The 26720-nt window shown below is 44.3% G+C and overlaps 1 protein-coding gene across 11 annotated transcripts in view; it reads right to left on the bottom strand.

The window, feature by feature from the left end:
* Positions 1 to 258: 258 nt before the first annotated feature.
* The window catches only part of TTC12 (tetratricopeptide repeat domain 12), a 51834-nt gene continuing 25372 nt past the window's right edge, over positions 259 to 26720 (bottom strand). For 7 of the 11 annotated variants that reach the window (XM_003805472.5, XM_008971707.5, XM_008971692.5 and 4 more), the window contains 12 exons: positions 25889 to 25958; positions 24697 to 24785; positions 22184 to 22352; positions 16476 to 16568; positions 15342 to 15402; positions 14434 to 14571; positions 7204 to 7302; positions 6657 to 6725; positions 4158 to 4259; positions 2733 to 2832; positions 1585 to 1810; positions 259 to 421 (listed from right to left, as the gene is read on the bottom strand). In XM_003805472.5, the coding sequence (XP_003805520.3) occupies positions 346 to 421; positions 1585 to 1810; positions 2733 to 2832; positions 4158 to 4259; positions 6657 to 6725; positions 7204 to 7302; positions 14434 to 14571; positions 15342 to 15402; positions 16476 to 16568; positions 22184 to 22352; positions 24697 to 24785; positions 25889 to 25958 (1292 nt within the window). In that variant the 3' untranslated portion in view covers positions 259 to 345. Of the gene's footprint in view, positions 422 to 1584; positions 1811 to 2732; positions 2833 to 4157; positions 4260 to 6656; positions 6726 to 7203; positions 7303 to 14433; positions 14572 to 15341; positions 15403 to 16475; positions 16569 to 22183; positions 22353 to 24696; positions 24786 to 25888; positions 25959 to 26720 lie in introns of those variants that run through there. The other 4 variants (XM_008971715.4, XM_055094848.2, XM_055094849.2 and 1 more) reach the window with 2 other exon arrangements.

Here is a 26720-nt window from a genome sequence, read left to right as displayed (position 1 = left end):
GGGGTAGGAAGTGGCATTAGATTGGCCACTAGTTCCCATCTAGAATCGTTGCTACAAGGGAGTCTGGGCAATGTGGCTTTTTGTGAGATGGTTTCTAGCTTCTACAGAACAGGAAAGAACATTCAAAGGAGGGTACAATGGAAGTCAAGTAAGCCAGTGCACAGAGCCCACCACAGCAGCCAACCTAATGCCCACCCTCTTGTTACCCATGAAAACCCGAAATGCAAACACTCTGAAAATGAGTATTTGATTCTGAAGTGGATATATCAAAGGTCTTTATTAGCATAGGAACAACACACAGTGTGCATCTGTGTGTTCCCCAAAGGCACACAAACCCTGCATCTCTCAAGAATCACTGACGTATTTCATCGTAGAGTTGAGAATTTCTAGGCCATGAAGCTTTCTCAGTTGAGCAGCAAACCTGTCGCAATCAAAACAAACAACCCAGGGCATAAGTGCCACGGTTCAGGCTTCTGGAGCCCAGAGCCAACACCCTCTCAGATGGAAGCTGGCTGAGAACGTCAGTCCTATCACTCTGGGTGGAAACAGGAAGTGGCTGTGGCATTGGGGTACCCTAAAGATCACAGGGGTAAGTAAGACCCTCAGGGAGGCCCACAAAGCACTGAAAACACTCGCTGCAGGTGGCAGGTGTGTCAGGCTGATCAGACAGGACCTTGCTCTCGAGAACTCCCCCATAGGTTGCCACTTTGAAGTCATCCTAGCTAATGTGCTTTCTTTCTATAGAAGAAAGATTTTAACTATTCCTTCCATTTGAACAACCAGACAGAACTTGAAAGTACCTTAGATATTATCGAGGCCAACCCCCTCAATCTACAGAGGAGGAATTAAAGGCATGTGGATGTAAGGGAAGGAGCCTCTCTCACTCAGCTCCCGGGGTTACCCCTGCTCTATGCCAGGGCTCCTTCGCTCAGCCACAGGTGGACACCTCCCAGAAGCATGTGCAATGAGATGCATCTGCACATCAGAATAGGAGCAGAGCAGAGTGGAGGTCTGAGCTAACAGAGAAGCCATGGGCACAGTTACAGCCCACATCTCTTGCCCTCGCTCACTGGGGACCTCGGCATGCTGTTCTGCATCTCTCCTTCTCCACTGTTTTCTCCTGCATGAACATGTGACCCTTGCTGGCCGTTCCTCCATTTGTTTAGGCTGAGGCAAAGAACATGAAGTGGGGGGGTCTGTTTCTGGAAAAGTGGAGAAGAGAGAAAAGAGGGAAGAGAAGGGGAGGTGGAGTGGGAGGGAGGGGAAGAAGGAGGATAAAGAGACAGGGAGAGGGATGCAGAACAGTGGAGAATGGAATGGAGAGAAGGCAACGGCAGCAAGTGGGAGCAGCAAGTCCCCGTCAGACAAGCCGATTCCCTCTCTGGTTGGAGACTGAGAGCTCCCGTTTCCTCTAGAAAGGCTTTCTTCAGAGAAGCAGCTACTGGGCTTAACCTAGGTCTACACAGAAAGCATGAGGGCTTCCCACACCGTTCTGTGTGGCACGCAGTCCCAGCCAAAACTCAGCACCTCAGCTCAACTGCTCTTTCTGCAATAGGTCAGCCTGGCTCCGTGTCCACAGCATACCTGGGCTCAGCTGTGCACAGCTTCCCCAGAGCAATGCCTGCGTTCACCTGCACGGCCGTCTTCTGTGTGTCACTGCCTGCGAGCTTTAACAAGACCTGCAAAACGTCCGTCTTTAGCAGGGAAGACGCAACGTTGGGCACCTCCATGCAGTTACCAAGGCAGAGGGCAGCGTTGCCCACCAGAACCTCATCCTCCGAGCTGAGCAGCTTCATCATAACGCTCAACTCTGCAGGGAAGGAAGAGAACAAGCAACAGCTCCTTTTAATCCCAAAATAGGAGGCTGGCAACAGGACAGCCTCCTGTTGGGTGCTGAGGGGTGCAGGGAGATGTCAGCGGACACCGAGCTTCCCCAGTAACTCTGCAGCAGAACTTGTTCACTCACTCATCAGCAAACATTCACTGAATGCATATGAACCTCCTCAACTCCTTGCTGAACCTCTGAAGTATCTCGGCTTCCTAGAACAGTGCCCAGCACAACACAGTTGTTAGATGAATGAATGCTGTGTGTCAGACAGGTCTGTCTTCTTGAAAGCCTGTTCTTAACCTCTCACTGCGCCAGGGTGAGAGGTCCCATCTGACAGCCCCCAGGTGGAGGCAATGTGCCAGCAACCTACACCTGCAGGGTATGCAACAGGATCCAGGAGAAAGGCTGCCGCTTCCATGGTGGAGCCTCCTTCAGTTCACCTTCTGTGCATTCCAGGGAGTTGGTAAGAAGAACATTAGCAGGCTGCCTCTCCTGGGAAGCCTGCTGTGAATAACTACAGCCGGTTTAAGTTACTGGACTAAAGCTAGGCTCAGACTCTGATATTTCCCTTGTTCACTAAACGTTGAAGGTGTCTCCCCCCCTCCTTCTGTGAAGGCAGAGAACTGAACTTGGTGAGAGGAGGGAGTTTCCTAGTTTTGACCCTGTTATCTTTGAGCCATCTGTCAGCTGGCTCTCCAGCCTGGACATTCTACCTGTGTGCAACCAAAAGGCTAATTAAATGCTTTCAGATCTGGATGTGAAACGTCTTCTGTAAACATTGCTGAAGTCTGGGAGAGGTTAACAGCATTGCTGCTAAGTTCCTCCTCGACCACAGTTCCCTTTGCAGCTTCAAGGGTGGATGAACCTCTAGGACGAGGGCTCCCTTCAGGAAATTATCACTTACTTTTATCCAGTCTTATTACTTCTTCCCGAGCTTCATGATAACTATTCGTGCAGATAGCTAGTATCTTTATAGCATAACGTGATGCAGTCTCACCTCCTGTCTAGATTTCAGAATGAAATTAGAAAAATAAAATCAGTGCTATGATTGCTCTTGACCACAAACCACAGCGAGCAGTTATTATAGTGCTAGTGGCTTCCTAAACTCTGAAAAGAGAATTCTACTGAGAACGGCATGTGCTTCCTGGTGGGCAGGCATGGTCCCTGCTGGAACAGAGTGTCACCCGCATCCTCTCTAACCCAGCCCACACCCCTGACAGGAATGTAGGCCTGTCATGTACACCTGAGTAATTGCTTCCGGAAGGCTTTATGAGCAAGTGGCTGAGAAGAGAATGATGCTGATGAATGGCAGATCTACCAAAAAGGGAGGAAAAGGCCCTCCCATGTCATTTTCCCATTTGAGAATGAGGACTGACTTGCTAAGGCTGTCAGGCTGACAGTCCTGCATGAGGAACTTCAGGAACCTACATCATTTTAAGAGATGACAACTGTCAAACACAGCCCTTGCAATCACCCATGTGGGGTCTTTAAAAGGCATGTGTGCACGTATGGACGTATGATGCATGGGCATGCATGCCATCAGGAGCTTTTGGTGGGTTTGCAAAAGTTATAATGAATGACAGTCATTGTTCAAGTGGCAATCTAAACTCAGACCCCCTGTGCTGCCCCCTCAGCGTTACCGCTGCCCCAGCAGCAGCCCGCAGAGCATGCTTCCCTGCACCACTCAGCCTGATGCTTTATGAATAAAAGCCATGTGTCACCACACTAACATGGGTGTATGGACCTCATGGGCACACACATCATAGGTGGGATTCTGAGATGGCAGCCCAGTATAATAATCCCCTTCGCCCTTGCAGGTGAATCCAGATAACTGCTCTACTGGCTTGCTTAGATTCACCACACTCATCTCACAGGGAAATCCCAACATCCTTTGGTCACATGGTAATTCTGCAGGCTACATGTCTCATAGATGGAGTTCCATCAAACACTCTCCAGATAACTGTATAAAGCATCATGAGTAGCAAAACCTGCGCAAAACAATGTGCCTGAGAAACGTTACAGAAAGCCACTCAGATCATTTTTATCAAGAACAGTGGCCATATATTTTAAAGTCAGGCTTGAGGGGTAAGCAGGTTTTATGGATGTATCTAATGAACAATTTTCTTATTTATTCAACAATCTGTTGTTGATGTTCAGAGTATGGTCTGGGTAGACAGGCAGAAGCAAATCCCTATCCAAGAAGTTTAAAATCTAGCAAGGAAGAAATGGCAGCACATTAACCAAACAAAGCCCACCTTAATTCTGTTCCCCGAATAAAATAGGAGACTTCTGTACATTTCAGGGGTTGTAACCAATAAAGTGATCTTACCTTCAGGAATTTCATCATTTTCTTTACCACTCCTGCTCGCAGGGCCTCCTCAACAATTTTCAGAGAGGAAGAAAGGGTCCGGCTCAGAACACCAGCAGCTCTCTGAGTACAGCAGAAAGAGGATAATTAAATGTCCTTTTCAGAAATGCTGACAACCTTTAAAAGTTAACGGGGAGTTTGGTGAGGCAAAAGCAATCATTAATATTGGAAGCAAAATATAAAAAATATGATGGCCAAATAATAGAAAGCACTGTTCTTTTTAATAAAGCTGTCAAGGAGCTGTAATCATAGCCCCTTGCCACCCAGAGGCCCATATTATTTCAGCTTCACACAGGATCAACCAGTTCAACTCTGAGAAAGGAAGTTCTCCCTTGTGATTCCTCCCAGAGCTCTGATATCAGCAGGCCCTTTATAAGGAGATGTTTGATTTCCTGGATTGGTCTCCTGTGTCATTTATCTTTATCTTTTCGAATCTTTGTCTTTTGTTCTAGTTTCTGGGATAGTTCATTTACTTTATTTCCCAGCTCTTCTTTCTTTTTCTTTTTTTTTTTTTAAATAAATGGCAAGCTGTTACTCTTTTATGGATATAACTATCTTAAATCTTTCTCAGGATACAAATGATAGTTACTATTTTTTTCTTCTGTTTCCTATATCATCTCTATTTCTTTTGGATCAATTTTTATGTTTATCTTGGTTTTCCTATTTATGTGTGTAGCTTTCCTGCAATGTCTGGTTGACCCTTACCTGCCCAATCACATGTATGAAAAAAGCAAGAAAATATGTTTGGGCATGCTATGTTTATGGGAAGTTTATCAGAAGTATGGAAAGATATAGAGGTGGCACCCCCGTATACTAGAAAGAAAAATGTTTTCTCCAGTTTTTCAGTTCTTTAGAGATAAAAGTGTTCTGATTTTATGCCTGGAGGATAGATGCCTGCCAGCAAATGCAGCTCCACTGCCTTGTACTTCTGCTCTCTGTTGTATCGGGAGTTTTGAAATCTTCATCCTCTCCAGGGTATTATAAGGCAAACCTGCTACTGCCCAGCTACGTGTTCCTCCATTTGTACTCCATACAAAGGTTTCCTCAGCCCTGCCTCATTAATTACCACCCTTGCAGCTGTTCTCCATCTTCAGGAAACTTGTTAAAATTACTTACCTATTGGTAACCATTGCCTGTTCACTGTCAATGTAGGTCTCTACTTTTTTTGTTCCCCCCCAATGGCTTTAATCTCATTTTAATGAGGTCTCCAGAGGGAGAAAAGATAAACTTGTGTATTATCAATCTTGTTTCCCTAATCTGCTTCCTAAAGATCCTAGAATTTTGCTATAGTTGACACCACGGATCCCCTTTCAGGCCCAAGACAGTGGAGACTGTGCTAGACAAGGACCAGATGCCCATGGTGAAGCTGCTGCTCTGCTCAGCAAGCTGGGAAGCACCCAACGTGGCACACAAGGAATGCTGGGGAAATCTGGCCCAAGAGCTCTCCTAAAGGTTTACTCAGGGACTAGTGTAGGCCTACCTTTAGGTCTGGACCATCCGAGAACGGTGGTGCTTACCACTTTGGGGGTCATAGGCCTCTTTTGAGGATCTGATGAAAGCTACGATGCCCCGTCTGTGAAAATGCACACGCACAAAACCTTTGCCCTATCCTGTCTGAATTGACTTTGGGGACGTTTAAAGAGTGCTACCCCCAAACAGGGTATGTTGGATCTACTCAGAACCTTTTTTAAACTGTGGAGGCAGTCCTCAGTCTGCAACCCTTGAAAGGCTGGTTTCCCAGACCCACCCTAGATGTGGCCCTAATTGCTTCTCTAGCCATTAGGGTCCTGCCCTGACAGGGAGAAAAACAGGGGCAATCACTTAACGTGAGTGAAGAATATGTTTTAGGGTGATGGCAAATAGCCTCTTGAATCATACTAATATTCTTCTCCTGATGCACTGTGCTAACATATAGGCCTTTCTCAGTTTTCTTATTCAAATGTCAGACACAGAATTGAGAAAGCCATTTCAGCATATATTTTAAAAAGAGGGTAAAACTATTATGCACAAACAACCTCTAGGATCACTGGCTTAAAATATGGGCTTGGCTTTTTTTTTTCTTATGGAAAAAAGGGATTCTAAATAAGTTGGACACTTGATCTGTCCAATTTGCACAGGATATTTTGAAATAGGACAGATCGGATCGATTATATCATCTAAGCTGGTTAAATTTCAGACCATACGGAAGGGGGATTCTTAAGTTGGGTTCCTGGACTCTAGGGGATCCACAGATGACGGACACGGCAAGGAGGTCACCAAATCCCTGAAACTGTAGACAAAACCTGGTATTTATGTGCTTGTGTACATTATTCTGAATAGTATATCCACACCATATCTCAGAGTCAGCAGATTCTCAAAGGTGGCAACTTCAAAAAGATTACACTGATAATAAAACAAAACAAAACAAAACAAAACAAGAACAATGGAAGCTGCTTCTGGATTTCCCTGGGAGAAACTTACTGTCAGGATTCCTCCATCCTGGCTGTTTAGTAAAGACAGGCACCTTCTGCTCACCTCCACAGCCCAAACCTACAACAATGGGGAGAGGCCAGCAGGAGATTTTAATTTTCTGACAATCTGAATTCTCAGCGGAGCTTCTTCTGAGCACCGTCTCCTTTTTAGCACCACCACACTGTGCCCAGATTCCCTCACAACACCATCTTTTACTGCTTTTATTCCTCCCCATGACTGTCTCCCCTAACTCCAGGGCATTACCCTGATAGCAGGAACCACCTTTTATTTGACTTTGTAAACGCAGCACCTCATACTCTGCTCAGCACACCTTGGATACCCAGTCTGTTTTCTGAGTGAATACATGACTGAGTGGTGATCCATCCACCCCTCAGCAGAGCAAAGGGAGAGCACATCCCTCCAGCCTTTTCCCATTCCACGGCCAGTGTGTGAGTGTACATACTTCTGTCTCTTCGTGAACATGAGAATGGTTTTATGCCACAGAATGTGTACAGGTTGTCCCAGGGCTCCAGGCAGGGAGACAAGAATGCCATACCTCAGAGACAAAGGGAGCCTGAAGACACAGGTTCATCATGAGTCCCAGGAGTGTGTAGATAACCTCTCTGAACAGGTCCACATCCTCCTCACACCTGGCCTTGGGAAACAAAACAAGGTAACCAATGACCTTTTTGCCTTACAGCTTTTTATGGTCATCTTTTCCTTTGGACAAGGGTCTCAGAGTTCCCCACACTCCCTAAATTGCCAATGTCATGAACCTAAATGATGGTGGAGGATCAGAGACCAGTTCTATGAGTTAGTGTTGGTCCAGGAGACTTGGAAGGAGTCTCTGGTGCCTCTGCCATGGGACTATGGCTGAGGTTGGTCCTGGGTTTAAAGTGAAGAGTGAGCTGCTGAGATGGGTGATCATTCAACTCCACCAGAAAAATCCTTCAAATCAGTATCAGGCAAGATGCCTAACTAGATGCAGCCAGGTGGAACAGCTCCCACTAAGGGACGGAGATGACTGACATGCTCCTAACAGATCTTCAAAGGGAAGGCACTGAGAGTAGATGAAGGGAAGATGCAGAAGCAGGGCGGAAAGGGAGTAACTGGGAATGCTGCATGCAAGCCTATGTACCAAGGCTTGTTCTTGGTCCCCAAAGGCTCTTGGGGAATGGGTGAGTTGAACTGGCAAAGAGCAACCTGATCTCATCATAGGCCTCTGGAACCCTGGCAGGAGAAATCCCCTTGACCAGCACAGACACTCATCGAGTTGTCAGGGAGAGCTGCTTAGAGAAGTGGTAGGGGTGGCAAGCCAGTTGATGTGGAGCCCAGAGGGTTGGGCGTGGAAGTGTCTGTAGTGGAGCATGGCCAGGGACAGCCATCCCCACTAGGCTCAACTTGCTCCCACAGGAGACTTTAGCCCTCGGGGAATCATCAGACCTGAACTCTGCAGGGTGGTCTTTCTTGCCCATCAAACAGGGCCAGTCCAACTTGAGGACCCCTTGCTCTGCTGGCCTCTCCGGGGGCCCCAGCCAGGCCACACCTGCTTGCTGAGCAGTCTTGGGGGCTCTGGGGGCCCACACCATAGCTTCTGCACTGGCAGACCAGGCCTGACCAGTGGAGAGCACCAGCAGGGTACCCCTATCACCATGCACCAGCCCACATGCTCCCTCCCCACACTGCAGCTTCCCCTGGGCCCAGGGCAACTCCCCACATCACTTTGCTGGTGAGTGTCTGATCAGGCAGGTTTTGCTTTCCTTGCCCTGCCAGAGCATGGGAGGGCAGTCCTGCCCCTCCTCTTCCCGCTGATCACCATTGCAGATGGAGTCTTGATGGGCACAGCCAGCCCCACCCCTACCAGCACCTTGCCCTTGTGCTAGCATGGCATAGAGTACAGCAGATCCTTCTCCCCCTAGGAGCAACCTCCTCTGCTTGTGAGGCACAGAGAAGGCACAATCTTCAGCATGACCACACACACAGTCATCAGCAGGGACCCTCTCCCCCAGCTTCGTTGCCTCTGCCATTGTGGCAAACACCCGCAGGGAGGCAGGCACCCTGACACCTGCTAGCACTCTGCCACAGGTCTTCCGCTGCTGTTGGCATGAGTGAACAAGTTAAGGTCCCATTGTCACCACATTATGAAATTCTTGGGCTAACACCACCCATTGGAGTGTAGTGACCAGAGGTTCGGGATCACCTTGGCTCCCCCAGTAAAGTGTATTCTTAACCTAGAGGAGCCAGAAAACAAAGTTGAGGCCCAATACAAGTCCCTCAGAGTTAGAGCATCCAGTCCAGAAGTTGGGAGCTGAATACTGACCTCCTAAAATCTTCTAGAAATAAAGCCAGTCAGCTGAAGCCACCTTATACCACAATAAAACCCTCAAGGTCATCAAATAAGATAAAAGAAAAAAAATTTATCCAAAGGTCAGTAATCTCAAAGATTGACAGTAGAGAAATCAACAAAGATAAGAAAGAATCCACATGATAAACCTGATAATTCAAAAAGCCAGAATGCCTTCTTTCCTCCAAACAACCATAACACCCCTCCAGAAAGGGCTCTAAACCAGGCTGACATGGCTGAAATGACACAAATAGAATTCAGAATATGAATAGGAATGAAGTTCATTGAGCTACAGGAGTACATTGAAACCCACACCAAGAAAGCCAAAAATCATAATGAAACAATGAAGGAGCTGACAGAGAAAATGGTCAGTACAGAAAAGAACATAACCAACCTGATAGAGCTGAAAAACCACACTACAAGAATTTCATAATGTAATCACAAGTGTTAATACCAGAATAGACCCATCAGAGGAAAGAATCTCAGAGCTTGAACACAGGCTTTCTGAAATAAGACAGTCAGACAAGAATAGATAAAAAAAGAATAAAAAGGAATGAGAAAAACCTCTGAGGAATATAGAATTATGTAAAGAGCCCCAATCTACATCTAATTGGTGTCCCTGAAAGAGATGAGGAGAATGGAACCAATTTGGAAAACATATTTCAGGATATCATCCATAAGAACTTCCCCAACCTAGCTAGAGAGGCCAACATTCAAATTCAGGAAATGCAGAGAACCCCAGTAAGATATAAGATCACCCCCAAGACACATAATCATCAAATTCTCCAAGGTCAAAATGAAAGAAAAAATATTAAAGGCAACTAGAGAGAAAGGTCAGGTCACTTACAAAGGAAAGCCCATCAGACTAACAGCAGACCTCTCAGCAGAAACTCTACAACCCAGAAGAGACTGGAGGCCAATATTCAACATCATTATAGAAAATAAATTCCAACCCAGAATTTCATTTCTGGCCAAATTAAACTTCATAAGTAAAGGAGAAATAAGCAAATGGTGAGGAAATTCATTACCACCAGACCTGTCATACCAGAGCTCCTGAAGAAAGCACTAAATATGGAAAGGAAAGACCATTACCAGCTTCTACAAACACACACTGAAGTACATAGACCAGCATTACTATAAAGCAACCACATAAATAAGTCAGCAAAATAACCATCTAATATCATGATGATGGGATCAAATCCACACATAGCAATACTAACCTTGAATGTAAATGAGCCAAATTGAGCCAAATGTCCCAAGACACAGAGTGGCAAGCTGGACAAGGAACCAAGATCCACTGGTATGCTGTCTTCAAGAGACCTATCCAACAAGCAATGACACACATAGGCAAAATAACAGGATGGAGAAAAATCTACCAAGCAAATGGAAAACAGAAAAAAAGCAGGCGTTGCAATCCTAGTTTTAGATGAAACAGGTTTTAAACCAACGAAGACCAAAAAAGACAAAGAAGGGCATTACACATATTGGTAAAGGGTTCAATTCAACAAGAAGATCTAACTATCCTAAATATTTATGCACCAAACACAGAAACATCCAGATTCATAAAGCGAGTTCTTAGAGACCTTCAAAGAGACTTAGTCTGACACACAATAATAGCAGGAGACTTTATCACCCCACTGACAATATCAGATCACTGAGATAGAAAATCAACAAAGATATTCAGGACCTGAACTTAGCACTGGATCAAATGGGCCTGATGTACATACACAGATTTCTCCAAATGAAAACAACAGAACATACATTTTTCTCATCGCCACATAGTGCATACTCTAAAATCAATCATATTTGGAAGTAAAATAGTCCTTAGCAAATGCAAAATAACTGAAATCTTAACACTCAAATTGGAAATTAAGACTAAGAAATGAACTCAAAACTATATAATTACATGGAAATTGAATAACTTGATCCAGAATGACTTTAGGGCAAATAAACCAATTAAGGCAGAAATCAAGAAGTTCTTTAAAACTAATGTGAACAAAGATACAACATACCAGAATCTCTGGGACATAGGTAAGGTAGTGTTAAGAGGGAAATCTATAGCACTAAATGCCCTAACAGATATTTCTAACTAAAAAGTTAGAAATATCTCATGTTAACAACCTACCACCACAACTAAAACAACTAGAGAACTAAGAGCAAACAAATCCCAAAGCTAGCAGAAGACAACAAATAACCAAAATCAGAGCTGAACTGAAGGAGACTGAGACATAAAAACCTATTCAAAAGATCAATAAATCCTAAAGCTGGTTTCTTGAAAAAATTAATAAAATAGACCACTAGTTAGACTAAAAAAGAAGGAAAGAGAGAATATGCAAATAGACACAATCAGAAACAACAGGGGGGATATCACCACTGACCCCACAGAAATAAAAACAACCATCAGAGAATATTATGAACACCTCTATGCACATAAACTAGAAAATCTAGAAGAAATGAATAAATTTCTGGACACATACACCATCCAAAGGCTGAACCAGGAAAAAATTGAATCCCTGAACAAACCAATAATGAGCTCTGAAATTGAGTCAGTAATAAAGAGCCTACCAATCAAAAAAAGCCCAGGACCAGCTAGATTCACAGCTGAATTCTACCAGATGTACAAAGAAGAAGTGGTACTATTCCTGCTAAAACTATTCCAAAATATCAAGGAAGAGGGACTCCTTCCTAACTCATTCTGTGAGACCAGCATCATCCTGATTCCCAAACCTGGCAGACACACACAAAAAAGAAAACTTCAGGCCAGTATCCTTGATTAACATTCATGCAAAAGTCCTCAACAAAATACTGGCAAACTGAATCTAGCAGCACATCAAAAAGCTTATCCGTCACAATGATGTAGACTATCTCTGGGATGCAAGGTTGGTTCAACATACACAAATAGATAAATGTGATTCATCACAAATAGAACTAAGAACAAAAACCATGTGATTATCTCAATAGATGCAGAAGAGGCTTTTGATAAAATTCAACACCTCTTCATGTTAAAAACTCTCAATAAACTACATACTAAAGGAATATACCTCAAAGTAATAAGAGCCATCTATGACAGACCCAAGGCCAACATCATACTAAATGGGCAAAAGCTGGAAGCACTCCCCTTGAAAACCAGCACAAGATAAGGATGCCCTCTCCCACCACTCCTATTCAACATAGCATTAGAAGTCCTGGCCATGGCAATCAGGCAAGAGAGAAAATAAAGGGCATCTATATAGGAAGAGAAAAAGTCAAACTACCTCTGTTTGTAGACGACATGATCCTGTATCTAGAAAAAATCACAGTCTTGGCCCAAAAGCTCCTGAAGCTAATTAACAACTTCAGCAATGTCTCAGGATACAAAATCAACATACAAAAGTCACTAGCATTCTTATACACCAACATCAGTCAAACCAAGAGCCAAATGAGAAATGCAATCTCATTTATAATTGCCACCAAAAGAAAATACTTAGGAATACAGCTAACCAGGAAAGTGAAAGAGATCTCCACAAGAAGAACTACAAAACACAGTTCAAAGAAATCAGAGATAACACAAACAAATGGAAAAACATTCTGTGCTCATGGACAGGAAGAATCAATATTGTTAAAATGGCCATACTGCCTAAAGTAATATATAGATTCAATGCAATTCCTATTAAACTACCATTGACATTCTTCACAGAACTAGAAAAAACTATTTTAAAATTCATATGGAACCAAAAAGAAGCCTGAATAGCCAAGGCAATCCTAAGCAAAAAGAACAAATCTGGAGGCATCACGTTACCTGACTTCAAACTATACTACAGGGCTACAGTAACCAAAACACATGGTACTGGTATAAAAACACACACATGGACCAATGGAACAGAATAAAGAACCCAGAAATAAGACCGCATACCTAAAACTATCTGATCTTCAAAAAACCTGATAAAAACAAGCAATGGGGAAAGGATTCCCTATTCAATAAATGATGCTGGGGAAACTGGCTAGTCATATGCAGAAGACTGAAACTGGACCCCTTCCTTTCACAATATACAAATATTAACTCAAGATGGAATAAAGACTTAAATGTAAAATCCAAAACTATAAAAACCCTGGAAGATAACCTAGGCAATACCATTCTACACACAGGAACGAGCAAAGATTTCATGACAAAGACACCAAAAGCAATCGCAACCAAAGCAAAAACTGACAAATGAGATCTAATTAAAGAGCTTCTGCACAGCAAAGGAAATTATCAACAGAGTGAACACACAACCTATAGAATGGGAGAAAGTTTTTGCAAACTATGCATCTGACAAGGGTCTAATATCCAGCATCTATAAAGAACTTAAAAAAATTTACAAGAGAAAAATAAACTACCCCATTAAAAAGTGGGCAAAGGACATGAAGAGATACTTTTCAAAAGACATACATATGGCCAAGAAGCACATGAAAAAAAGCTCAATATCACTGATATCATTAGTGAAATGCAAATCAAAACCACAAGATACCATCTCACACAAGTCAGAATGGCAATTATTAAAAAGTCAAAAAATAACAGATGCTGGCAAGGCTGTAGAGAAAAAGGTACACTTATACACTGTTGGTGGGAGTGTGACGTAGTTCAACCATTGTGGAAGACAGTGTGGCTATTCCTCAAAGACCTAAAACAGAGATACCATTTGACCCAGCAATCCCATTAATGGGTATATACCCAAAGGAATAGAAATCTTTTTATTATAAGGACACATGCACATATATGTTCACTGCAGCACTATTCACAATAGCAAAGACATGGAATCAACCTAAATGCCCATCAATGATAGACTGGATAAAGAAAATGTGGTACATATACACCATGGAATACCACAGAGCCATAAAAAAGAATGAGATTATGTCCTTTGCAGGAACATGGGTGGAGCTAAAGGCTATTATCCTTTGCAGATTAATGCAGGAACAGAAAACTAAGTGCCACATGTTCTTCCTTGTAAGTGGGAGCTAAAAGATGAGAACACATGGACATATAGAGGGGAACAACACACACTGGGGCCTGCCAGAAGGGAGGAAGGGGGAGAGGATGGGGAAAAATAAATAATAGGTACTAGGCTTAATACCTGGGTAACGAAATAATCTGTACAACAAACCCCCATGACACAAGTTTACTTATATAAGAAACCTAGACATGTACCCCTGAATTTAAAAGTTAAATAATAAATAAATAAATAAATAAATAATTTTTAAAAATTAAAAAAAAAATCCTTCAAATCTCCCCAGGGCAAATGAGACTTGATCTGCGGGGCTCTTTAAGGCCAGCAGTGCATAAAATCCGTGGTTACAGAAGGGATAAGCCACTGGCGCCACCCAGCACCCACAGAAACAGAATTTTTGGAAAAGCCAGATAACTAAGAAGAAGCTAATGCCCCCAAAGAGGATAAAGACCAATTTTGAATAGAAAAGCTAACATACCAGGAGGCTCAAGCAGCCATCCCCAAATTCCTCACAGGCCGCCATGTGTCTTCGGGTAGTGGGCTCAGCACTGAGGTTTCCCATGACGGTAATGCACTGGCACAGAGCCGAGGAGCTGCTTACCTTGGGATCTGTCTTCTAAATAAGAATCGAGAGAAGGCAGAGCCTCAGAGAGCAGGCAAAGGATGCCGCATGATCTCTAGGTGCATCCCTCACTCACCAAAAGGCCCACGAACCAACCAGATAGCTTCATGTCACACAGGGGCATCCCTGGGGTCTCACTGGCAACGGATGGAGGCACATAGAGGGGTAAACCCAAAAGGGTCTTGGCCTAGGGCTTAATCCCAGCTCCTCCACCAACCAGCTGGGAGGACCTGGGCAAATCCCTTCCCTTCTCAGAGGCTCCATTTCCATAGCTGTGACATGCTGAGGTGTGGTTATGCTCTCTAAGGGCCCCTGAAACTTCTAAGGTTCATATGGGATAGGCTCCAGTTGCAACACACTCTCTAAGGAGAAGCCCTGCCCCCCACACTATTCACTGCCTTATCAGCTCAAATTGCTACACTGGTCTTCCTGACAGGATGACTTCCATCTAGGAACAGGGTTGCACGTCATACTTAGTGTCAGCAGGGGACTGATGGAGACTGACGAACTCTATCCACCTTCACTTAAGATGCCACCCATATCCAGCTTTTCCTCCCCTGTAACCAGCGCCATCCATATGCCACCTCCACCTGTCCCTCCTGTAGCTGTTTCAATAACTGAGAATTGTGTAAATTCCAGCTGTGAATAAATGACTAATCAACCGAGAGACAATAGTTGTTCTGGATTGTAAATTGTGTTTAAACAGCCTCATTCACGCTCCTGAGAGTGTCTGTTACAGAGGATGAAAATGACAGTTTGCTCACCAGAACGCCTGTGAGTGCAGGGAGAACACCTGGAAGGTTGGCCTGGAACCAGACTTGGAATCTGTTGAGAAACCATCAGCCAGGATTTATTTTTACATTGCATAAACTATAACATAAATACAGTGTCTCAGATAGTTAATGTTGCAAACTCTAGGTCCATATGATTTAGAGTGTGCATGGACAATTCAGAACCAAAGAAAGAAAAAAGCATGTCACTGTGTATGTAATGTGGCTCTAATTTTTCTGAGTCTGGAGAATTGCCTTTGATGTTAAACAACAGATCTCAGATGGTGGCTCCCTTAAGCAGGAGCTACTGGAATCTCTAGGCTTCTGCCAAGCTGACTTACCCCCAACCCCTGCTCTGAGTCTACAGCGTGTGTGTGCGGTGCGGAAGGCAAATACCATGCAAGCATGTTTACCCATCGGAGCCACTGGGAGGGCCTGGATGCATGCGCATCTCCACACTCTATGGCCACTGTTCCATACCCCGGCCCGTGCCAGCTGGCTGGCCTGCCTGTGAGCTCTCTCATCCTATTATCATCTCTAAGCAAGGTGTCCTAAAATTTGTGAGGAAATTTAAAACACAAGATGCACTTTAAAAAAAAGCACCTGAAAAATTATGAAAACTAAGACCCTTACTATCATCCCCAGCAGCTAGACAAAACAAAACAAAACAACACAAAGCCATGGGGCAGAAGGAGGTCATTACTCATAATGTCACTGGCAACCCCCGAGGAGGCTGCAGTTGACTGTTCATTCTTGCTTGCTGGCTCGCTGGCTCGCTCAGGTTCATTCAACGCAAATTTGCTGGGCAGCTCCTATGTACCAGGCACTGATTAGGAGGGAGGAAGGTTCCTGACACTTGGGAGGCTTGCCTACTGTGAGAGGCACTGCTTTAAGTATGCTGCTGCTTCCAAACCCATGGAGGCCCGGGTCAGTCTCTATGCAGAGTGACTAGAATGGGAGTGGGTGGCTGCAGCCCCCTGGGAGGCATCAGCCCTCCTACTCAGTGAATCTTGCAATACTCACTTGGAGACTTGGCCTAGCCTCTCTGAATACGGCACATTTTTAAAGATCAGACAGTTCAACAAAGAGTGAAGATGAAATGTCAATTTCTATAAATAAAAAAATTACCTTTCTTCCAGAGCCAAGTCTGTGAACAGTCCCATAGCAGTGTTGGCCTCCTTATCCGAGAAATCAAGAAATGACACCAGGGCTTCCAATAATCTGCAAAAAACCATAATAACCTCAGAGGTAGCTGTCCTCCAACTAACAACATCCCAACAGGGTAACCTTGCAAGGAAACCAAAAAAGGAGTCAGCATCCGGGTGAAATAAGCAGAAAGCGTGCCTTGTCATGCCCTCCTAGGAAGCCTAGCTCCTTGCCCACCCAGAGACAGATACTCTTAAGTGGTTGGCTCCACCACTTAATGTGAATCCCCAGAATGCTGAATACTTTTAACCAAAGTTTATTGATTATCGGACGCCAGCTCAGAAGGAGTTTCTGTGACTCTGCCATGTGACTCTGGCTCAGTCAGGTTCATTAACTTAGATGACATCTAAATGGCATGCTTACTAATCTGCTGATGACTAAAGTGGGAGGGCCCCCTAATAAGGTGGGTGACGGAATAAAGATTTAACAAGATTGTGACAGGCTGCTGAATATATTAGATTAAATTTAATAGGGTTAAGCTCAAAGTCCTCCACTTAGAGCTGGAAATTCTGCATAAGTAACAGAATTGTGAGACCTGGTTTATAACTGGTTCCTATGAGAAAGATTTAAGGATTTTTAGCCACTTACAAACACAAAATGAGCAAACAGTCTAACACAGATGCCAAAAAACACCTGATGAAATCTCAGGCTGCCCAAACGGACTTACTGGCACCATGACAATGGAAGTAAGAGTAATTTGTTCATCCAGCAAACTTGCATTAAGCATCTATAAGGTGCTAAGTATACTGTGCTCAGTACTGAGCTCCTGGTCTCCTACAGTGATACACATGTAAATAAATAAGATAAACTGTCTTAGGTGATATGTTAGAGACAGACACATGTTGAGGGGACCAGAGTCTCGCTGGTGGAAGGTGTGGGCATGGAAGTGAAGAAGCCTTCAATAGATGACACTTCAGTGTCTCTTGAAGTGTAGTGTTAGCTATTCATTCGTTTATCCATTTGGCCAATCACAATGAACAAGCACTGACTGTGTACCAGGCAATGTGGTCAGTTCTGAGGTCATAATGATGAAACAAGACAATGTCCTGGCTCCAGGCAGCTTGCAGGCCAGTGTCGGGCCCACAGGGATGGGTACAGAGGCATGTCAGGCAAAGCAGCCTGCAGTCACAGACTATGTGGGCATAGAATTGCAGGAGCACATTTGGGGACTGCTGGCATGCAGTTAATGCTTAGGATGTGAGGGGAGAACAGGGGATGGTAGAGAGCTGGACAGAGCCCAGATCCTGGGGGCCTTCTAGGGCCTGCTGGAAAGTCTGTACTTTGCCCTGTTGGGCCCTGTTCTCCAATGTGTGGTTGGTGGTGGGGGTCTCTGGGACAGATTCCTCAGTCACTCTGAATGGGAGGAAGCTCCAGGAGGCTGCTTTTTTATAAAGTCCTCATGTGATTCCTAGCCATTATATTTCTCAGTAATTGGAGAACCAGCCTTACAAGGAGTAGTCATTTCAGTGTGTTAAGTAGGAAAATAGCAGAACAGATGTGCATTTTAGAAAAATCCCTTCGGTGTATGGTGGAGGCTGGATTGGAGTAGGTAGTATAAGAGGCAGGAATTCAACCAGGGGAGAACTGTGATTGTCCAGATAATAAAGGCTAAGGGACCAGACTGAGGCAGCAGCAGAGTAAGAGATACAGTAAAAACACAAAGAGACACTCATGAAGACCTGGAAGAAATGATTGGAGACAGTAGAGGAGAACTAGAAGAAAATGAATTCAGGAGATGCTAAGGAGAAAGAGCTGGCAGCATACTATCTTATGGATGTGGTGAGGGAGAGCCAGGTCACTTCCAGGACATTGGCTTAGGCGACTGGATAGGTGGAGATACCCTCTATGAAGACAGGAAATTCAGGTAGATGAACTGGTGTGAAGACCCAATTTTGATTTATTAAGTCGATGATACTCGTGGATGTTGTGATAGAGATGTCCAGTGGCAGAAGGGCGTTTTCATCTCACACTCAACAGAGTGAGACTTACACCCTTTGCCTCTTGACGAAAGCCATGGATGGGAAGAGGGCCAAGGGTAGGATCCTGGGGTCCCTGACTTGGAAGGGTGATAGCATAGGGGGGCTTGCAAAGGAAACCACAAAGGAATAGCCAGGAGGTAGGAGAGGGGCCAGGAAGGATGGTGTCCTGACAATCACTGTGATGGAGTTTCCAGAAGAGTAGTGATCAATAGGACCAAATGCCACAGGGCAGAGAAGGGCAGGGACTTTGACCTCGACATCTTTAAGAAAGACAGATGACAGGCCATCAGATTGGGCTTTTGGGAATATGAATTCCAGTCACCCACATCTATGGTGCTGGATCTATTTAGCCACTTATTCTAGGAGTGGTCTGGAGGCCAAATCATCAAAGGAATGATGGAGGTAACAAGGATGCTTAACCTGGAATATATCAGTATTTTCAGATATCTAAAGTACTGGAAAGCTGGGAGGAGTCTGGGCCTGGGCCTCAGTGTTTGGAGGCAGAATCAGCCCCAGAATAGTACGGGGCAGGAAACTTGTGCACAGTGTAAGGAGATAATTTATCTCAATCAGAACTGTCTTGAAATGGACAGTTGGCTACCTTGGGAGGTGAGATCCACAGCCTCTCGCTAATTGGGGAAAGACTTCCTCCACCCAGTCTATTAGCTGCGTTAGTGCCCATCCCGAATCAAATGGAGATTAAAAATAATGAAAACTGCTGGCATCTCCCCTGGAGGGCATCATGCACAGGCTGTATGGCGGTACGCAGAGGACATCTATGCTGAGTGGGGCTTGACTGGATGGTTTCTAAGGGCCCAGGTGACGCCAAGCTTCTGCAAATCCCTAACATCTTCAGGAATGGATTCCAGTGCTCCTGCTGTCAAAAATAATTTATTTGTTTTACAGTTAGTTCAGATTCATCCTTCACCAATTTAAACCTATTTTCTTCGGTCTTGAAGATGACTGCTAATGAACCTGAATAGCACAGATGAGACAACAGTCTAAGACCATCTTGGCTTTGTCCTGGCAGACATAAGCAGCTAGGCCCCCTCACTATGTGACAATGCACACATCCTAACTGGACTCAGCACCTAGAGAGGACGGTGTGTCCCTTTCTATTTCCTCACATACCCTCTTTTTTGGTGGCAGATTTTCTGCTCTGCTGATAAGCAGCTGTCTCTGTGAGTGAACCACAGGTGAGAAAATGCTTTCATGTAACTAATAAATGCAAGGTTACTTCAGTTTAGGACCCTAAACAATATACCCTAAGAGAAAATGATTATAAAAATATTATTGAGCCCTTATCATACCATGTGTCAGGCTTAATTGATGTTAGTTGCTTTTTTTTTTTTTTTTTTCTGTAGCAGATGCTGTTTGCTGGCTAACCTCACAGATATTCTCCATTCCCTTCTATTCTTCCTAACTCTACTACAGAAGAAGTCGGGACCATTTTTTTTTCCACTAGGGGTAGCATGTGACACAATTCTGTCCAAAGAGAAATAGGCAGTAGGTTTTCTTGATACAAGGGACCAATCCAGCTGGTATTGACCTGTCTTAAAGAAGGATGTGAAGCTTGGAGTTGCAGCAAGAGGGAAGGTATGACCATGTGAGGAAGGTCAAGAGAAGGGCAGAGACTTTGACCTCGACGTCTTTAAGCCACCGCACCAATAGCTGCTATCTTTAGTCTCATTTTATTAGGTGACAAAACAAGCCAGGCTTTATTTTGCTTAAGCTCCTTTTGCTCAAGTATTCTGCACAATGCAGCAGAAAAAATTCAACTGCATCACCCCCCGTGTCATCATAAGTGAGTGATGCAGATGAGATGCCGGGGCCCGTCCATGCTAAATAACTTTCCTGGGTCACACAAGCAGAGACATGCAGGGAATTGAAACTCAGTACGCTTAAGACTAAAACCCAGCACTTTTTACAAAATGACACTGGCCCTTGGCCAGCACACATTCATGCCTTCAACCTCTTCTCTGAGGATAAACATTGTGGGAGGAATGTGATACGTGTGCTGCCGTGACGGTCATGGGGCTATGTGCAGCAGCCCTGTCTTGCTTCAAACTACCTCGTTTCATCACAGAGAACCCATTCTGTCTGGTTCAACTGGAGATGAACGTTAAGGAGGCTAGTGGGCATAAAAGTAAAAAGCTGAGGTTTCTCTGACTATCTTAGAGAGAGTAGGCAGGACCACCCGAGGTGATCATGAACGCCACTCTCCGAGACACTGGAAAAATGCACATTGAAGCTCAAGCAATTCAAAGATAGCTTGAGGGGAAAAGCTCATGATAGCTATAGCTACATTTACTCAAAGAGACAAAAACAATATTAAAAAAATACGATGAAGGTATCGAGGAAATGACTGCAGAGTCATTTGAAATGTGAAATGTGCTTTTGGGGAATTGAACTCCACTAACAATCTGCATCTGCCGTGCAGCCTGAGCTTCAGTGGGTTGCCAAAGCCTTTCCTGGGAGCCACTGAGGCTGTGACTGGGCCTGGAAGGGGAGCCGTAGGCAAGGCTTAATAACCATCCTGTCACGGCACACATGGACCTACATACCAAATTGGACAGTGTGGGAGGGCTCAGCAGGGTCCCAAAAAGATCTGGAAGGAACAGGAGCCAGTTGTAGCAGGTTTGGCTCCTTTTCCCACTGGGAACACAGAGCGGAGCTGGGTCCTCAGAACAGTACCTGGGGGCCAGCCTAGTTGGGTGAGATTCCCTTGGTTCCTTGCTGCAGTTCTTCCTGCCCCATGAGTGACATGAAGTAATAAAGCTTACCTTGCCTACCCCGCAGGATGAGGGGAGATAAAACAAAATAGCAGTGAATGAAAAAACTCAGAAGGGTCATCTCCTGTTTTTAGATTGTGTGAGAAACATTTATAAAGCAAGCTACAATAATTGCCACTATTTCTGTTAGATTGAACCACATAAAATGGCTGGCATGCAACCTTTTAGATCTAATAAGTGGCAATTTCATATGTTCAAACTAATCATGTAAAGATAAATAAACTGAAAACTTAGTAAGGTAAAAGTAAATAAATACGTAAAACAAGTAAGCAAAATAACAAATAAATAAATGATTTAAAAAATAAACTAATAAATTATAAAGGACGGGGCAGAATCACTGTGGTTCAGTAATCTTTCTAGAAAGTCTACTTAGGGGACACACATTCTATGCCCATAGTCTTACACTTTGGAAAGACCTCCATGCAACAGTATTTGAAATGTTTTATTTATTCATACTCCATCTTGTTCCAGAAAGGGTTTAAGGACACGTAGAATAAGATAGGATTACCTCAAATAAGAATAAAAGAAGAAAAGGAATGGCAGGAACAGGGTAGAGATAGGACCGAGGCCAAAGATGGAGAAGCAAGTGACCTGTTTTAAGGTGGGGCTCCTGATCTGGCTAAGGAAGCACTGCCATTTGCACCATTTGTGGGATGGGGACGAGCCAGTTGCTCAGGAGAAGTGAAACCGTCCATGGTACCAAGTTCGGACAGGAGTCTGTCCCAGAGGTCCTCATGACAGAGCACTCTTGTCAAAGGCTCTTTCTGCACAACAGAGATAGGAGGGGAGACAGGCATGCCTGAACTTGTCAAGTGATGACACGAGATGTCCCAAGAAGATCCTGCCAGCAGAGGCTTACCTGGTCAGGTCAAGGTGGTTGATGATCAGGCTCCGTCCGCTCTCAGTCTGGGCGAGCTGCAGCAGCAGGGCAAAGCTCTGCTGCCGGATGGCCAGGACCTCGGAGGACAAGAGGGCGGCCAACAGCCTGGCCCTGTCATGGTGCATCACTAGCACACGCTGGTTTTCCTCTGCAAAACACAGAGGTTGTGTGTCTTGTGCATGCCATCATGGCAATTAAACTAGCTCTGTCGCCCTCTATCCTAATGGGAAACTCAACTGGAGCCCACTCATTTGAAGGCAGAATAATGAAGTGTAAGAGTGTGGATTCTAGAACCAGACTGCTGGGTCCAAATGCCCAGGGGAGCAACCTTACCAGTGAACTCTTGTGCTCCTCGGTCTCCTCATCAGTAAAATGAGGATTACGTTCCTACCTACAGGGACATCATGAGGATTAAATAAGTTAGTACATGACTGTGCCAGACAGGGACTGGCACCCATAAATCAACTGTGTCATTACTGTCAAACTTCCTTGGTGTGTGGTATCTGGAAACACTAGCAAAGGGAAATAAATCAGTTTAATTGTGGAACGTCTTTAGGCCATCAATATTCATACAACGGCTAGAGTAGTCATTTGAGGAAATGTTATCCAGAAAACTAGAATATCACATGAGAGCACTAACGAATAAAGTGTGCCCTTCTTCCTAGAATATAAGCTCTTCCAGGGTGGTGGCAGCCTGGTTCATTTTCTGACCAGGTACATGAATTTGTTTGAAACTGCAGGGTACAGACTGCAGTATGAGGCTAAGCTAGGAAACAGAGCAAACTGGATCTCAAAGGGGTGGGCCCCATCACTTGGACCTCATCACCCTTGGCTTTCTTCCCTCCTGTACTGATTACCCATTTACACACAGCACACAGCATCCAGTAGAAGACACACACCAGGTCTCTTCTAGCCCTGAAAGAGCCAGAGTAACAGGACTACAGGATCCTATGTGTAGCCCACATATCAAACCATGTTTTCGTTGCAAACATTACATCTCAATCCTATACTTCACCTATAATTACTCTTGTCCACGTAAGATAGGATCTACTGATTTCTGAAATGGAAAGGTCCTTGTTGATTATATATTTTGTTCTTATACTAGAAAAGTAGCTTGATATAAATAATTCAAACAACACAGAGTTAGTTGATACCCCCTCCAGGTAAGCCCATTCCCCAAAGGAGCTATTATTCACCCCTCATATAAATAATGTGTAAAATATTATACATCCTACCCTGTAATTGGCTTCTCTTCCCAACTCCACAATAGATCACTGACATATTTTCATGTCCTTACTTTTAAGCATTCCCTTGCCCTTCTGAAAAACTGCTTTGCATTTATTGAGTTAGATATATCAAGATTTTATTGACCTGTGATACAGCATTTACATCACAGGTATCTGAAAATATTTTTCAGATGATAAAAAAATGTAACTTTAAGGTTCACAGAAACGATAAATAGGTTCACAGAAAGAGTAAACAGATTGTTATGTCAGATTCGCACTGAGTAGACATACCATTGCCAAGTCCTGCCTTCCTCGCCCTCCTGTAGGGGAGTTTGCGAAAACACTGCCCTAAGCTGGTGTAGGGTCTTACACAGAGTAGAAAGGCACCTTGATGATGACAGTAGTCTGGGCATAACTCCCCTTAATTCTTGTCAGGAAATAGGACCCCTGATTTTGTATTGTCTAGATTTTCAAGAGCTTAATTTCTTAAGTTCTTGATTCCTCTACTCTACTAAAGAAGAAAAAAAAAGGTATTATCTCCTACTTAACATCTCAGAGTATGCAAACTGCATTCACAAGCTCTACTGCTGGCTCCCCACAGTAGCCCTGTGAAAAGGAGACATAGCTATCATTATCCCCATTTTCAGTGTTTCTGTCCAGGGTCAAACTTTTTCCTATGAAGTACACTTTTTAAAAATGACAGAAGTAAGTAAAATTTGTATTTATGTTGAAGTTACCAAAGTGATTAAGAAAGATTATACAAAAACGTAATGAACTCTGGAAGATGCAAATATTTGAAAAGCCTAAGAGTTAGCACAGTAAATAAAATGCCCATGGCATTCTACTGTCTCAATAATAGATGCTAATCAGTGTCTGAAGATATTGGCGGGGATGATTATAAACCTCAGGATGCTGGAAAGGTACTGTGGTTAGCAAAAAGGAACAATATTTTAGGCTGACAAGAAAAGAAAAACTCCATCTACCTCATTGCCAGTGCACGAACAGAAGTCATGAGTCTGCAAAGAGCAGGAGGAGAGGAGAGAGGAGACCACTCATTATGCTGACAACCTCCTCTCTTCACCAACCTTGCTCCTCATCTGTCTACCTTGCTTTTGATCCATAAGCTTTCCTGGAGGGAGTGGGTGTGTGCGGAAGTCTAGACATCAGCTCTCCAGGGCTTGGCCTTTGGGGAGGACAGTCCACCCAACGGCGTAGTTCCTGCACGCAGCGCATTAATGGTGATCAACGGTGATTACCCAGGCTTACCGTTCCCGCTGCACACTGCTTGCCAGAGCTTGAGAACAGACACACAGACCATCTCTTCAACTGCATCGTTTCCTGCTGTGGAAAAACACCTAGAATCGACAAAGGAGAGCTATCTTAAAAGTCTGAAAATCAGTCTTGATTTTCTTTTCCATTTGGTTTTATTTCACCCCTAGATTCACCAAATACAGGTTTGAGAAAGTATAGTTTTATAATCCAGAGCCATGGGTCACCAGGATCAATCACGGAACCATGAGTCCCAGGCCACGGATGCAGACTGAGGAAGCCAGGGCTGCACAGAGGCTGGGCAGTGAGCCAGGGCCATGGGCGATGGCTGCACTGGGACCAATGAACTGTGGCTGAGCACACAGACATGTACTGGTGACTCCAACCCACACGGGTATCCTAAGCCTCAGGAAGCACACCAGAACAACTGAAATGAAAATACAGTCACTTTAGCAAACTGCATCCTACCATACAGGTCTTTCTTCAGATGAAATTATAAATGGGATTGGTCCATTTATATTTACATCACTTCTTGATATGATCAGCAAATTCCAAAAGAAGAAATGAACAAATGACAACCTGGCAAAAACTGGTGGGAAAGCAGCAAGAATGATAATTTCTCTGACTTTGAAGAGCTTAGAGGAGCCCTGGGAAGTGCTGCTGTTCCTCTCTCTTCAATTGTTTCCTTTTTTTGAGACTGAATCTGGTTGTATCACCTAGGCTGGAGTACAGTGGCGTGATCTCGGCTCACTGCAACCTCCGCCTCTCAGATTCAAGCGATTCTCGTGCCTCAGCCTCCTGAGCAGCTGGGATTACAGGTGCCCGCCACCATGCCCAGCTAATTTTTGTATTTTTAGTGGAGTCGGGGTTTCACCATGTTGGCCAGGCTGGTCTCAAACTCCTGACCTCAAGTGATCCGCCCGCCTTGACCTCCCAAAATGCCGGGATTACTGGCATGAGCCACCGCGCCCAGCCTCAATTTTTAACTGCAGTGTAACTCCAATGTCTTGAGGGAAAGCACTCAAAGATGTTCGTGTAGTAGCTTTGCACTCCTGGAGAGCCCCCCACTACTGACTGAAGGGTGGTAATGTTCAGAAACGTGACTGTCTATGTGCCTCGTGTCTGATTTCATAAGCAGTGGTTATCTTCCCTTGCTTTGATGCTGGGCTGTCTCTATGAACATCCCTACCTTCTTATGACCTCGTTGTCACTGATGATACTAAATCCATTGTGCGTTCTGAATAAAGTTTGTTCTGTGCCTGAAACAGATACAAAGAAAACCACTTCAGACTCCCAAACTGGCTGGCTGGTGTCTAGCTGCAACACAGCCACCTGCTAATGAGAAACCTAATATGGAATGTCATGGTGCCCACGTGAATGGTTTGGCAGGAACAAATAAACTTTACATTTTGAAAAATACGATGGTCAGCAGCCTCTCAGTGTCAGAGGCCTCAGTGCCTCTCAGGCAGAGGGACTGTTTAGAGAAGGAGAGCAGAGCTGGGGTGGCCCCGAGGGCTATCTGCACAGCTCATCATTCTGTAATCTTCAGAGAGCCTCCCAGAGCTGCTTAACCTATGGGAAGTACCAGCATATCCATCTGTTCTTAAATATTTATTTCAAAGCTATTTCCAAGCTCCAGAGAGGAATTTATAATCTCCAAGAAACTGCTGAAGGGGATATTTGTGTGCCCTCCATTGTACACTAAAGAGAAGTCAGACACTCCATCTATTTGTACAAACAACATGCTGTCACTGAGTATAGAGATTATTTAAGCCTTGGTAACAATGTTTACAAGAGCTAGTAAAAGAGAACAGTATGGCCCTCATTAGTAGGAGAGCTGATGTTTGCTCTGAAACCATTTTCACATCCTATGCAGCCATTAACTGTAACTGGGTGAACCTTACAGTTTAACCTACAAAATTCTGTCTTCCATTCCTCCACAGTGGAGGGAAGGTGTACGAGGTGGTATGGGATGCTTGAGGTGTCTGTGGGGGTATGTGTGGAGTACATGCAGGATGTGC

Source organism: Pan paniscus, chromosome 9 (genome assembly GCF_029289425.2).
Source record: "Pan paniscus chromosome 9, NHGRI_mPanPan1-v2.0_pri, whole genome shotgun sequence".
Classification (NCBI taxonomy): Eukaryota; Metazoa; Chordata; class Mammalia; order Primates; family Hominidae; genus Pan; species Pan paniscus.
This window is presented reverse-complemented; position numbering and strand designations above follow the sequence as displayed.